Here is a 14,406-nt window from a genome sequence, read left to right as displayed (position 1 = left end):
TAGGCTTACAATAAGTGCAGAGTGTCCCATGAGATTAGTGGACTTTCCCATGGATGGTCATGCTTGTCCTCTCAAATTTGGGAGTTGTAAGTTGCAATTATGAAATTTTTTGTAACTACAGAATTTGAATAGTAGAAGTAGATTTTGAACAATTACTGAACTCTCTGAATATTAGTCTTGATACACAATCCTTGTGCAGCCAAACTCCTGTTAAGTTCCTTGGAAATTTTAATTAGGGCCTAAAAACTTAAATCTAGGCAGAGAATTGAAAAGCAGGCAGTGATTCAACTGTTGTGTTAAACCCCGCTATTCTGGCTATACAGTTGTTTGAAATATGTAGTTTTTCTTGGTTCTTAGGAAGGAATTGGATACTCAGTAAAGTGAGAGATTCTCTGGAGAAGACACAAGAGGGTGGGATCTGTCTTGCCTTCCAACAACCAGGTAAAAGGCACCTAGGAAAACAGGTTGACTTTCTTTACAGTCAGTGGAGGCACGTTGATGTCCTAAGTTAGATGTCTAGGTTACAAGTAAAGATTTGATCTTTAGTTGTACTTGTCTTGGCCTATAATGGGATTCTGCATGACAAGTTTAGTCTAGATAAATAATTTTAGACCAGTGAGAGGAATCAGCACGGGTGACTTTCCTTTTCTGCTTTGAAATCAGATGTAGATTTTTAGATAATCTGCAGATTTTGTCTAGAAGAAACATTTTGGGACATACTACATAACAACCAACGGAGGCACTTATGATTCCCTGATTTGAATCTGCAGCAGAGACCACTGAGACCACCTGGAAATGGTTGGTACACTCTAACTATCTTGTCACTTTTCTAAGCCTCCTCCGTTGCTGACTTCTCTGCTTTATGCTCAGTTGTAGTCTGTGGCTGGACATTAATCTGTTTTCCTTGACTCCATAGCCCTGAAATTACTTGTAGTCTTTCCTTAGCATAAACTCAGCTTATATGTCTAGGTAGTCAACCAAAAGGGCGTATTAAAGACACTGCTTTGATAAAGCTTTTCATCCCTGTTTTGGTGAGGTTGGAGACCAGGTGCTTCTAGAATTGGTTTTGGTATCAGCTGTACGATAGGGGAACCTCAATAGTGAGAGCTTTTCTACAGGCATATTTCTTCAGGGAGAATCACTAGCTAGCAGAAAGTACGCTTGACACTAATCTGATATCTTCCTCAGTGAAACTTGAAATAAGATGTATCCATTTCAAATGCAAGACTGATTTAATTTAATTTTAACAGGAGTTTGGGCTGTGTAAGGATTGAATGCTAGCCTTATGTTGTATCTTTTGTATTAAATGTAAACTGTTTCTTTGGGTGTGCTTATTTTTGGGATATTGTGATTTTTTTTTTTTTTTTTTTTTACTGACTTCTGGGTTCTGGCAAATATTTTAAACACAAGTTTAAAATATAGCTTTTAGTATAATATAGTTTTTAGTATACTCACTCTTTTCTGTAAAGAAATGTGCACTTGGTCTCCAAACTAAATCCTTCTTATACATGTCCTTTTTCATATATTAGTACATTTTAATGATAAAATTTTAGATAGAAATTTCTAAACTAATTTAAAGATAAATTTTACGTGCCCAATAAGGGCTCATCCAGAAAGAACTTGAGTTTAAACTTCACATTCAGATGTGAAGTGAATTTCTATGTGCCCCTTGATGTATGACCTTAGCTCCTATTTATTCTTCTCTGAGCGTGACTTTTGGGGGTAACTTAACATGAAGAGTGTCTTCTAAAATTGTCAGGGTGAGTCTTGCTGTTCGATTTCAGTAGGTTTGGATTGGGCTCTTAGTAAGGTGTGAGAAGTTGTTTCCTGTTTATGCAAACTGATGCTGTGTTGTAGATGCTTATCCAAAGAGTGAAATGATTTATACCTGGACAAAAGGACCTGAGAAATCAGTGGAAGTTCCTGAGGAGTCTTCAAGTTTAGTTCAGTATGACCTGCTTGGACATACAGTATCCACTGAAACCATTAAATCTATTACAGGTAAGAATCTCCTTAGTAAAAACCAACTTGAGGTAAAACTAACCCTGTAACATCCCCCGAGCCTTTTTTTTTTCCTTCCTGTATTCTACTGAATGTCATAGGGTATATATTAAGGTCTGAGAGCATAAATCTGAATTAGATTTCTGTCCTTCAGATTTACATTTGCAGATTCATTACTGTAGATTGCGACAGTTTCAGAAAGCTAGAATGAGATCATTACTCCGAGGGACAAAATGAGCATTTAATCACTGCTTAAAATGCAGTTTGAAGAGTCAAGAGGATGCCTGGGTGAGGAAGTAATTTCTCAGCACTGTATCCACATTATGTGCAAAAGACTTCCTTTGTTTGGCACTGCAAACAGCTCGAGATAGAAGTACAGCATACAGAATGGGTTATTAAAGCCATAAAAACCCTCTAGTCAGATAAGGATAGGCACAAATGCATTAGTCACAATAGATACTTCTGATGATTTGTGCTGTGAGAAAGAAGCAAATGGCAACTACGGGCATCCAAAATGAGTGAAGTATCACTGATGAGCAGTGTGGTGATAAACAAGCATAAAATATTTTTAAAATTTGGAATAATTTTCTAGGCATCAGCAAGTTTGTGTGTTGTGAGATGGTCAAAATGAAACAGATAAAGCAAATATATTTGTATTTCTCTACAGATGGTTTTCTCAAAGGTAAAGCAGCATTTTGCAATAGACTAGAAATTTATTTCTTAGCATATTGGTTACTGTGAGTTAACAACAGAATTTCCTTACTGTCTCCACAATGCTCATTCTGTAGTGCTTTATTGAAACAGATTTTTTTCAGTTTATGGTAAAACTGCAATTGTTTTGTTTAATATGAATGATATTTTAGGTAAACTCATAGTATTTTTAATGCTTGTTAATGATTTCTGCATTTGTTTCATTATCACAGTAGTGCTGATGCATAAACCTAGTAAAAAGCTGAGATGCCTCCATATCATTTAATGTGCGTTATTATTATTATTGTTTTATTTGGCATGTAGATACCACAATAGTCTAGATACTATGGTAGGTAGATAGCTTGTACCTTGGGACTCTTTTCTTCAGCAGGTGCCAAAAGAATTTTAAAAATCATGCTTATACTGTAAAATATAATCCAGTATTAGCTGTACTTCTATAGTATTTTTGATAGCAGCCTCAGAATGGTACGGTAAGGACCTACTACTTCTAGAATTTTTTGTTTAAAACTTTCATTCATTCTTGTCTCTAAGGAATGTATCTTTCTATGCACGTTAAGTGGTATGAATAGCATCATCTTAAACAATCCTAGTTGATAATTTGAAACAGTTATTTTGCAATACAAATTTTATGCACTATCAGAAAAAATGTTTTTTTTTGTTTGTTTTTTTTTTTTTTTTTTTTTTTGTTTTGTTTTTAGGTGAATATGTTGTTATGACAGTTTACTTCCACCTCAGACGGAAAATGGGTTATTTTATGATTCAGACCTATATCCCATGCATTATGACCGTGATCCTTTCTCAAGTTTCATTTTGGATAAATAAGGAATCTGTGCCAGCTAGAACTGTGTTTGGTAATTATTTATTTTATTTCTTGTACTTTCTCTCTTAATGACTTCCCCTAGAATCAGCCTTTCTAGTGCGTTGGAGTGTACTGCTTCTGTACTAGTGCAGGAACTACGAGATAATGTAAATTCAGAGGAATTTTTGCTATCAATGTATGAAGAATGTTGGTATGTGAATCCTTGGAATCTCAAAAGAAATTTGGAATATTTAACCAGAAGGGTGGCACTGTTGCCTGTGATAAATGGGTGTACATCTCAGGATTCTGTCCGTCTGAGGAAGCAAAGTGGGAAGACCTGGCCCTGAGTAACAGAATCACATCCTTCCTCTGCATCCACAGCAGTTTTATCCTCCAGTGGACAGTAGTGTAATTACTTGAACTTACACTTTCTAAAATACTTCACAAACAATTTTATTGGGATTTTGTGAGATGTACAGATGTCTTCTTATGAGATATCTGTGTCATCAGTGGCAGGTTGTTATGAGTAAGGCTTAGATTCTGCTACTGTAATTTAGTGTTTAGCTATTTTCTCTCCTTTCTGCCATTGCCATTATGAAAACTAATTCAAAAAGCAAAATTATTACAAGATATTGAAATTGTTCTCATCAAAATACAGGTTGAATGAGATGCTACAGTGAACTCTGAAAATAAAAACCAAAAAAGCTTCTATGAAAGGGAAAGCATAAGAAATTAGATGGAAATATGATTCCTAACAAAGAAGTAGGATAAAAACATTTTTAAAAGCAGTCTTTATAGAGCAATATCTTGATTTTATAATGTACTGTAGTCAAAAGCAGGACTAATCAGGAAGAGAATATTCTGCAAAAAGCCTTTCTATAGATAGATAGGTGCTGGCAAGACTGGTAGGAATTAATGTTTCTACGTGATGGCCCATTCAAACATGTAAGTGGAGTCAGAACACTGTTCCGTATCACAAATTAGACAAGATTGATGATTAGTTATAGGAGAAACAACCTGTAAGCCTAATAAGAACCCTAATGAGAAGCTTTCAACTCCAGCATTACATTAGGCAAACTAGTATATCACTTCACATGCCTTTGCAGTGATGTTGAATACGGGTGCTTTTTTTGAAGGGAGTATTGCCATGAACTCAAAAGGTAGAATGTTATTTACAGACAAAATGTGATAATTGTCAATGTAAAAATCATAGAGCAATAGATGTAATATGTGTCATTATACCCATATGTGAAACTAAAAACAAATAATGAAGTTTGGACATGCACTAAATTACATATAAGTCTCTAATATGCCTTCGAAAGCAACTGGCTTAAAGTGTGGCTAAAAGTATCTTTTTAATTTTCTGACAAATTCCAACAGGGACTCTGTTTTCTTAAAAGAAGATAGAAATGTTGCAAGTGATAGGGATGAAGCCAGAAAACCTACTATGGTACCAGGTTTCTAGAGGAACTGTCAGAAGAGGCTAACCAAAAAGTCTTTCCATTAGACACTGCATGATTAGGAAGAACTTGGCAAAGGTAACAGAGGAAGGATACACAAGGAACTAAGGTACATCAGGTTGTGATTTCCACAGTCAGAGCTTCAGACACCTGAATCTGGTGATTGTGGGACATTAGTGTTGTTAAAGGAAAGACAGCAGTAATTTCAAAACAGTTTTTTTAACATTTATTTTTATATTAAAATACTCTTAATATATTTTTATATGGTTACATGCATTTCTAATCAGAAGCATGTGAGTATTTTGCTCTGGATAATTATTATGCAAGTCATGTGTATATATAACTTTTTTAACCAGAACTTAATTCCCTATCCTGTAAATCCCAATGTCATATATCCAAGGCCAGTTGCAGTGGCAAGTGCAGGTCTCCCAGCAGAACGATTTAATAGAGGGAAATTTGATGACGACTATGGCAGTGAACTATAATACTGTCATGGCCTCTTCTGTCCTCGTTGTATTTGGGGAATGGTTGATCATTTAAGTCACTTCACTCCAATTTTACATCTGTTAAACAAATAACTATAGAAAGGCAATTCAGAGAAACTATTTACTTGAAGTGGACAAAGGCAGAATTGGGAAGGACAGGGATAAGCAGGGGTGGTTCTCTTCTAGGTAAACAAACAAACAAACCCCAAAAATCCCCCAAACCAACTTTCCATATTTTTTTTCCTCAATCTTAAACATTTTCAGTGGTGTGTTTTTCAGCACTTTCTCATTGAAGGTTTTGTGAGCTTGCATCTGTGTTTTTATCCTGCTGAGTTTTTGCTGAGATATTCTCTGTGCTTTCATGAACTGGCTGTTATTCTCTTTTCTTTTTTCCTTTTTCAGTAGGAAGGACTGGTTTCATTGTATCTAGTTCTCTGTGTGGCAGTGTCTAGGTGAAGCTTTTTTGTATCAGATTACCCGGATGGAACAGCACCATTTAGGGAATAGAGGATGTGAGGATCGTGCTGGAAAACATGCTCTTAATTATTTTGAATTCTTCTGTATATATTAATTTAATCTTGAATTAAAATGAGTACAGTGTTCTTTTCATAAGAGTAAAGACCTCTCCATTTGTAGTCAGTCTTCCTTGAAGTTATTGTGGTAGGATTTATGCAAGGTTCACTGTATACTCTGTATTCTACATTTGTATGGTATGGGATATTTTGGATGAAAAAAGTGGGGAAAAAGACCCCGTACCTTGGTTTTATACAGCACGTATTTGCATTTGAAGCATTACTGTGAAGTGGTCATATTTTGAGTTCAGTGTTCATGCTTATGCACTTTAATTAAAAGTTGTTCTTTCAGTAGATGAAACTCTAATTAAATTTCAGCAGTTGACTAGTAGCAGAAGGGTTTAAAACATAAGGTGATGGTTTCTTAATTAATGGAGTTGTTAACATAATATTCTAGTTTTCCTTAGCACTGAAATAATTTGCCATGACTTAACAGTACCTGGATCGTGAGTAGGATCAGAGGAACAGACACAGACTAATAGGTGGTATTTGGAATCCATTACAGGAAAAATCATGTTTTTGCTGCATTCTGAGGAGCCCTCCCCTGTTTAACAACTAAACTTATTTTCAAATGTTTAGAAAATAACTTGTTATGAGAAATTCTACAGAACTTGACATGAAAAAATATGAAATGAAGGCTTCCACATTTTCTTCATGTGAGCTGGAGATAATGTGCTGAGGTCATGGTTTTCCATGTCTCCTTCAAAAATCTGTTAAACTATTTTATGTGCATAGCTACTCATAGATATATGATGGTTGCTGTGACTTAAATCTAATGCACTATTCACAAGCAGCAGAGAAAGACTCCAAAGTGATTTCAAGTCTTTGTTTGAAGATGCTTATCTATTTTCACTTCATTTTACTCAGATTCAACAGTGCTTTTTGCTTTATTTCTTTGAAGGAATAACGACAGTGTTGACAATGACGACACTGAGCATCAGTGCAAGACATTCACTACCAAAAGTATCCTATGCTACTGCCATGGACTGGTTCATAGCGGTCTGCTTCGCTTTTGTGTTCTCTGCTCTTATTGAGTTTGCTGCTGTCAACTATTTTACTAATATTCAAATGGAAAAAGCCAAAAGGAAGACAGTAAAATCCCTTCTTGAATTTCCAGTTGCTCCAGTACAAAGAGAAAGAAGTACAGAAGAGACACTCATGGTATGTTTTCAGCTTATATGAACATTTTCTCTCTTTTTGGTAGTGCTTCTTGGTAAATATTAGCCTTTATTAGCCTTTGCAGCTTCCCTCTGACCTAATGACACAGTGTAAGTCAGCCTAGTGGAAGGCGGCTGCTACACTACATTCAATGATAAAAACCTATAAAACATGATTTAATTCTTACTTGCATTGTTGGATTAACTCAGGGGAGAGAAGGAGGTTGTGTCCATCCATACCTGGAGCCTCTTCTGTATTTAGTTATGTTTTGGTGAGGGTTGGTTAGAATAGGTATATTTAGGAAACTTTCCCTTTGCTTGTTGATTCTGATTGGACTGATAATACAGACAAAGATATTACAGATTATAAGGGCAACATGTTACCTAATGTCGCTGATGTCTTTAATGAATTAAAATAAGCTGAAGTGTTGCAGTTGTATCTTGAAGCACTTCCCTAGACATCACAGTTCTCCTTTCATTCCATGTATTGCCTATCTAGAGTTTTCTTTCTTAATCAGTTACAGTTTCAGGAATTCTTGAAGAATACTAGATGAAACCTTTGTGTCTACCATTGATTTCATTTTTATGTAGTTTGTGTATCTTTGCACAGGAGCTTGCTTCAACTCCTGAAAGGGTTTTGGGGCTCTGTTTAACAAAATGCTTTCCAGCTTTCATAGTGCTTCAGATAAATTGTGACTTGCGTGGTAGCTATCTTAGTGTGTGGACCAGTTAATAAAGGCTCGATCTCATTTCCACTTGAGCTCATGGGTGATTCTTCTGTCCTCCCTTTCCCATTCCCATATGCTTAATCTTTGCTGCATCACTCCTATTTACGAGACATCTGGCTAACAAAGTCATGACAGCACTTGCACCGACCATGGGACAGGCCAGTAATTCCCAACCATGGCTGACTTTTGGCAACAGCACTCAAGAAGCAAGATGCTGACAGCAGTGTTGTAATTTACTCTTCCTGTCAGGCTGACTTTGTAATTTCCTTTGTCTGACCCATGATTTAAGAGCCACTGTTTTAGACTAACTCTTGGTAGTTTTGTCTTCTGTCTCTCTTTTCGCATCTCATTTGTCTTCTTCCCTATTCATCTGCTCTCTTCTGCCTTTCCACCCCCTCCATTTGCTATCGCTGCTCAGCTGCTGTCCACCCACTTCCATTTTTCTTCCTCTTCTTTGCTCTCCTACCGTGAATTATTACTGTTTTCAATCTCCTGGCTGTGTTGTTCTGTTAGCTCCCATTTCTGCTTAAAAGGATAGATGTGCTCCTGAAGAGTTTGTTACTCGTCACTCTGCTGGCTGCTAGTAAAAGATGGAAACAAGAAAAAGTATGTTTATAGTAGTGTGTAGTTTGCCATGTCACTAGAGGTATTGATGCCATTAGCTTATGCTAAGCTTGATTGTACAGCATGCAGTTCAGTATCTTGGGCACTCCTGAGTGGTGTTAATAAATATTACTTCTGGTGATAGCTTTTACTTGGGTGCATAGGAAAATAAATTACATGAGAACTGTTTCACCCTAGGTTTATTTATAAGAGTCGGTTAAAAAAAAAAGGAAAAAATAGTTGTTTTCTCAGGTAGCAATGATGGAGGCTTAACCAAACTGTTTTGATTCATGGCCAGAATTGCTGTAAATCAGCCTTGTGTCATGGCTTAACCATTTGTACACATTTAGGAGAAACCTCTCTTTCTCTCTCTTTTTTTAACAACAGCAACAACAGAACACACACAGTTTCACCCAACTCAAAAGCTAGATAGAATGAGACGTGAACAATTCTATTCCACTACTTAAATACCTCAGTGACAAATGTGGTAGTGTGCTTACAAGTTTGGGAATTTTGAAATCACTCAAAGGCGCAATCTACTTTTTTGGAGGGTTATGCATTAATGTTATGAGTATGTGAGTTACAATGTTGATTGTACTTTGAACTGTTATTTTTTTAATGAATTTTTCTCCAGTTATGCCTATGCTAAAACTTGAGCCTTTCCTCTTCCAGTACAGGGTGAACCTGCAGGTACTGTTATGAAGGCTTACCTGTTGTGCAGTCCTTTCTATGACTAGAGCATGACTGTGAATATGGCTGTTCTAATTCGTTAGAAGTTAATATGCCTGTTAGACTCTGCTTTCCAACATGACATGTAATATAGTCCTTTCCCTAAAATTTTTAGTTTTGCTTATAGGAGACTAATCTAGAATTTTCTTATGCCATATTATTAATCTGATTTTTTTTTTTTTTTTCTGTATGTGTACTGTCTAGTCAGTGCTGATTTACCAGAGATGATAAAATCTCAGCTTCCATGTGAGATCATGGTGCAGAAAGAATGCAGGACAATAGCCTGACTGTAGCATGTAATCAGTAAGCTTTGTTTCTTAAAATAAAGACTGTACATTTTATGTCCATAGCTAAATGACAGGGTTTGATTTCTTAACCTAGTTAGTGTTTAGAAGAAGTCTGTACTATGTTGCCACTATTGTGCTAGAGTTTCTGTTGTTAGCAATACAATTGCCAGAGCTGAAGGAAAAGTTTTATTTTGAACTTGAAACTTTTCAAACAGACTTTGCCTAATCTGGTAAATTTGCCAGTCTCCCAAAATTAAAAATCTTCACTTAGCCCAGGGAGGAAGTGTGTGTGAAGTGGGAAAGAAGGTGCCAAAATACCTAAACCCTACAGTTCTTTCTGGTGCGTATCTCATTATTTGCAACCTGCTTTGGATCTTCTATTACTTGGAGGGGGAAATCCAAATCTTATGCCTGTTAGCTCTGTACTTTTGTCTGCCTTGAAATGGCATAAAGGTAGTTGCCTTGGCTTTTCGTAGATGAGGCCTCATCTGTATAGGTGTCCTGAAAACATGAAGAATACAGAGCAGTTGAGGCTATTAATGAAAACAAACAAGGGGTGGCAGGGTCATTTTATGGGCTGTTGATTCTGCATTATTCACTGTATGGTTATGTGAATTTAATTTTTTTTTTCTTTCCAGTAACATGGTGAGTTTGTCCTGGAGGGGTTCTAGGAGTGAGCAAGTTGGGCTGTGAAACTGGATTTGCTATAGAACATAGGGATTTTACTGTCTAATAGTACTAGAAATTAGGCATATTAATAGTAAATTGTGGTAACATAAAGATAAATTGCATGTAATTGGAAGCCATTTTTTGACATGTATGTGATTGACCAATTTCTAACCATAGAATCAAAGTGGGTTTTCTATATTGAATCAGCTCATATATTACTCATGCTAATTGGAATTCTTGGCGATGGGTTGTTTTTTCTTTTCAGTCAAAAACACCTTTCCAGTTGTCTTGGATCAAAGGCAACTCCTGTCATGATCAGGTGATTTGGGATGTCTGCATTCATGCTATATATTTCTTCATCATAACCATTATGCCTTTAGTGTAGCAGATGTGGACTATATGCTTTTCCAAGTTATTCTCTTTGTAATTAAGTTTACTTTTTTTCAGCCACTTGATGGGTGTGACTGATCAATATATTGATTACAGTAAGCATTAAATCAATTTCAGAGGCTAGCTAAGTAATCTGTACTCTGTTAATTTCAACGAAAAATTCTGGTGTCAAGCTAATTTACTGGACTGGGGGTGGTAGGAGCAAGCCTGTAGTGCCTGCAGATGCAGTCCATGCTCCTCTATCAATTGATTTAGTTTTAACCATGGTATTAGGCAACCTCTTTTTACACTTCTCTGCCCCCCCACTCCATTTCAACTTTTTATTCTGCTGCCTATATCTTTCTGATACAAACTTAATGTCTTTTGGTAAGGACAAGTGCAGTTCTGCAGTAGACATCCCATGAGCCGGACCCAAGCTTGTTTGATATCTGCCTTGAGTTCACAAGGGACTTGAACAGCCTCACTAATCCCTTCTGTCAGGCATAGCAAGATAGTACTGGAGTCTATCTAAGCCAAGACAGATGACTTACACGGTGATCTCCTGTGATTTCCTTGTCTTAGGAGCAAGTTAAAATGCTTTGAGGATAGAAGGAAAGAACCTGTCCCTAAATGTTCTGAACTTCTTTCTTTACTAAAAGCAGAAGTGTTGTTGCAAGTCACTGTGATGACAATGAATGATTTATAGTTTATTATTGGACTCTTGAGTCTATTTTTATGCTTTTGCACTATTTCTTTTTCACTGTATTTGTATGAAGTTTATTTTTAAAGGCTACCCAGTTTTGGAAATGAAGAATGCTACTGAAAATGTCTTCAAAAAATAGGCTCCTAAACACTGTTAGCATGAGCTTCAACCTCAGCTGTTGTTAAAAGAGTGTGAAACTTGGAAAAAAACAGGTCAGACTCAAATGAACCTTTTGAATGGAATAATTTCTTCAAACTCGGTCACAAGTAGACTGTAACTCTCAAACTTTCTTCCTGTTTTCTGAAGGCGGTTAACTGTCATGTTGTCTTGAGTAAGCCCTGTAGCATCTAATTGAGTAAATCAAGGGTCAAACACTTTACCGCCACGTAGGTGCACATTCCTCCTCTTAACAGGACCTTCCATGCTGGGGTGATAAGTGACTGTCATGTACCTGAGAAGTTTACAAGAAACATTGTCATGTGGGCAACCTGCATATGTGCTTTCATGCGATTAAGATGTATTTTTTGTGATACAAAGTACTTGCCTTTTAGTCTTATGATGGACACAGCTTGAGTTACATGATGTGGGGGTGGCAGCTTTTGGTGGAGAGATGCCTAGAGCAGTTTGTCTAGAGCAATTGATTTGCCTCATGCCCAATACTGTGCCCCATCTCATGACTTCCAGAGCAAGGATTGATCTAGATAAATTGTTCTGATGGGCTGGGTGCAATCCAGAGGCCATAGGCTGGATACTTATTTTTTTAGTGCATGTTTGTGCTATTTTTTGTTCTTAATCTCTGAAGTTGATTAATGCTGAAACTACAGCAGATACACTCTTGTGTCTAAGGCCTAGACTGTACGTGGAAGTGGAAACTTTAGCCTTTGAACCCAAACTTCATTTGAACATGTAGACAAATTCTGTAGTGAAGAGAGGTGCACATAATGTACCAGATCTAGAGTATTTCCACTTAATTTCTTTGCTTCTTCCTTGGGCCTCTAGAATAATAGCTTCCTCTGTTCCAGCAAATAAAGAAGTGGAGATAAACCTCCTTCACTCATGTGGAGGGAGTTATCCGAAGAGCAGCTAGATCTTAATGGCTGTACTTGGACCACAAAGGTGATGGTCTGCTTACTGAACTCCCTAAGTGGATGTGTAGCCTACCTCCTCTGTATGACTTGAATAGACCTTCAGTTAGAAGAGCATTTCAGTTTTTTAATATATTAATAATTTCTTACTCCTTCACTACTACTCCACAGCCTAGGGTGTTATGGTTCAGGGTTTTTTAGGGCAGTGGCATTTAAAACCGGGATCTTAATGAAGGACTTCAGGTTCAAGAAATGTGTAGAGTTCATGCAAATATAAGGACAGGACCACACAAAGGGAGGCTGTGGTGCCATGTGAGTAATTTCTTTGACATGTCAACAATTTTCTGTCTAGTTTCATTAGTCAACATTTTTGCTGTCAATGATTTACAGTCATAATATGCTAGCATCATGTTTAAGTAGGATGAGAGTGGATGCAGGTCATAAACAACTGGCACATTTCGGACTGAATGCTATTTGAGAGATAGGAGAGAATGCCTATCTTGGGTAAGGCTGCAGTGACGTAGTGGAAACTTTGAGTGTTTGGATATCTGAAGATGGATCTAAAATGATTCTTAAAATATTTTATTAGCTGTTATGTTCAGATACGATGCTTTGTGTGTTTGGCTTTGTTGTTGTTGCTGTTTTTCTTTGGTTTTGGTTTTTACTCAGGTTTCTAGACTTGGGTAGTCCTGCCCAGCCACTGGTACTACTTACAATGTAAAAGCTAAACATGTGCTTAAACAATATGATAGGGGCATAAATGTGGGGTGTACAATTTAAAATGGCTTTCTTAATTTTTCACAGTGTGTCTTTCTAGCACAAATTAAAGTGCTATATGAAAAAAAAATTGGTTTCTTTCCAAGAACCTGATATTGCTCTGCTTTTACCATGCTCGAGTAGTGGAATAAATTTGCCGTGGAAGTAGAAACATTTGTCTATTGCAAAGTGAGCAGAGTAACTACTGGAAGTACTCAACATAGTACTATGTTTGAGGCTAGGTTCTGACCCAAATTAACGGTGATGTAAACTCTATTGAATTCCAGAGTTCAGTTATAATGAGGGTAAAAAATGGTTGGGTCTTGATAAGATGAACAAACAAAAGTGTTGGAATTCAGAGCTGAGTAATGACTTATTTTCTTATTGGTAGTGGAGATGTGTGTTGTGGTGGTTTGGTTTTGTGGTGTGTGTGGTGGTGTGTTTTTTTTTTTTTTTTTTAAACTATATAATATACACACCAAAAACCCCAGGAATTTAGTTTCAACACTTGATTTATAAGTAAGCAAAAAATCCTGCTGGAATACTGTCTCCTCCAGCCCTTACTAGGAAATGCAATAATTGCTCACTTTTCAATTTCTACAAGTATTATAAAGAACTACCACAATAGTGGGGAAGAGAATGCGGGATATGCTTGGCTGTTATTCATCTGTTGCTCGAATACCTGACAGAATTTACTGTAGTTAATAGAAGACTTAATTTAAATGGTATTAGGATAAGGCTTTTATTTTGGAAACCAAAGCATAACTCAGTACTATTAATCTTTCCAGTGTTATTCTAGAAAATACTAAACCCCATTGATTTAAATTCTAAAAAATGTTCTTAAAAACCTTGCTCTGCCATTGTGCTGATCTGCCAGAAAAGAAACCCTACCATGCTCCGAAAAACTTATTCCCTATGGTTACATTATTAGAATAAAAAAATATATGTTCCTGTTTAATATTAAGAGTTATTTGCACGATAATATAAGTTACAGACAGTAAGACAGGTTTTGTATTGATCTAATTACAATTTCCTGGTTTTGTTTTGTTTTGGTAGAGGCAAATGTTAAGTAGCCTTTCAGAAACACCAAGTCAGAACAAATCTATATGGTGAAAGGCATAAGATTTTCAGATTGTTCAGTATCCTTTATAATGCAAGTTATCAGGGAGTTTATAGTTTTCCCTATGATGATTAGTATGAAATGAAGCCTTTGAGCACAAGTCTTTTCATATTTTCTCCTTGAACCTTTTTCTGTGTTTATATTTAAATTTCAGTTTTGTTCCCCCTCCACA

General features: G+C 36.5%; 1 protein-coding gene across 3 annotated transcripts in view; it reads left to right on the top strand.

Annotated features, from left to right (window-relative positions):
* The window catches only part of GABRA4 (gamma-aminobutyric acid type A receptor subunit alpha4), a 49,406-nt gene that overhangs the window by 13,497 nt on the left and 21,503 nt on the right, over positions 1 to 14,406 (top strand). For all 3 annotated transcript variants that reach the window (XR_010472195.1, XM_005501228.3, XM_021285968.2), the window contains 4 exons: positions 4 to 86; positions 1,858 to 2,001; positions 3,411 to 3,563; positions 6,930 to 7,189. Coding sequence is in view for 2 of the 3 variants with exons in the window: in XM_005501228.3 (XP_005501285.1) it covers positions 4 to 86; positions 1,858 to 2,001; positions 3,411 to 3,563; positions 6,930 to 7,189 (640 nt within the window). In the remaining variant the exon portion in view is untranslated. The remainder of the gene's footprint in view (positions 1 to 3; positions 87 to 1,857; positions 2,002 to 3,410; positions 3,564 to 6,929; positions 7,190 to 14,406) is intronic.

The sequence above is a fragment of the Columba livia genome, chromosome 4, assembly GCF_036013475.1.
Source record: "Columba livia isolate bColLiv1 breed racing homer chromosome 4, bColLiv1.pat.W.v2, whole genome shotgun sequence".
NCBI lineage: Eukaryota > Metazoa > Chordata > Aves > Columbiformes > Columbidae > Columba > Columba livia.
Note: the sequence above shows the minus strand (reverse complement) of the source record. Positions and strands in the feature narration are given on the sequence as shown.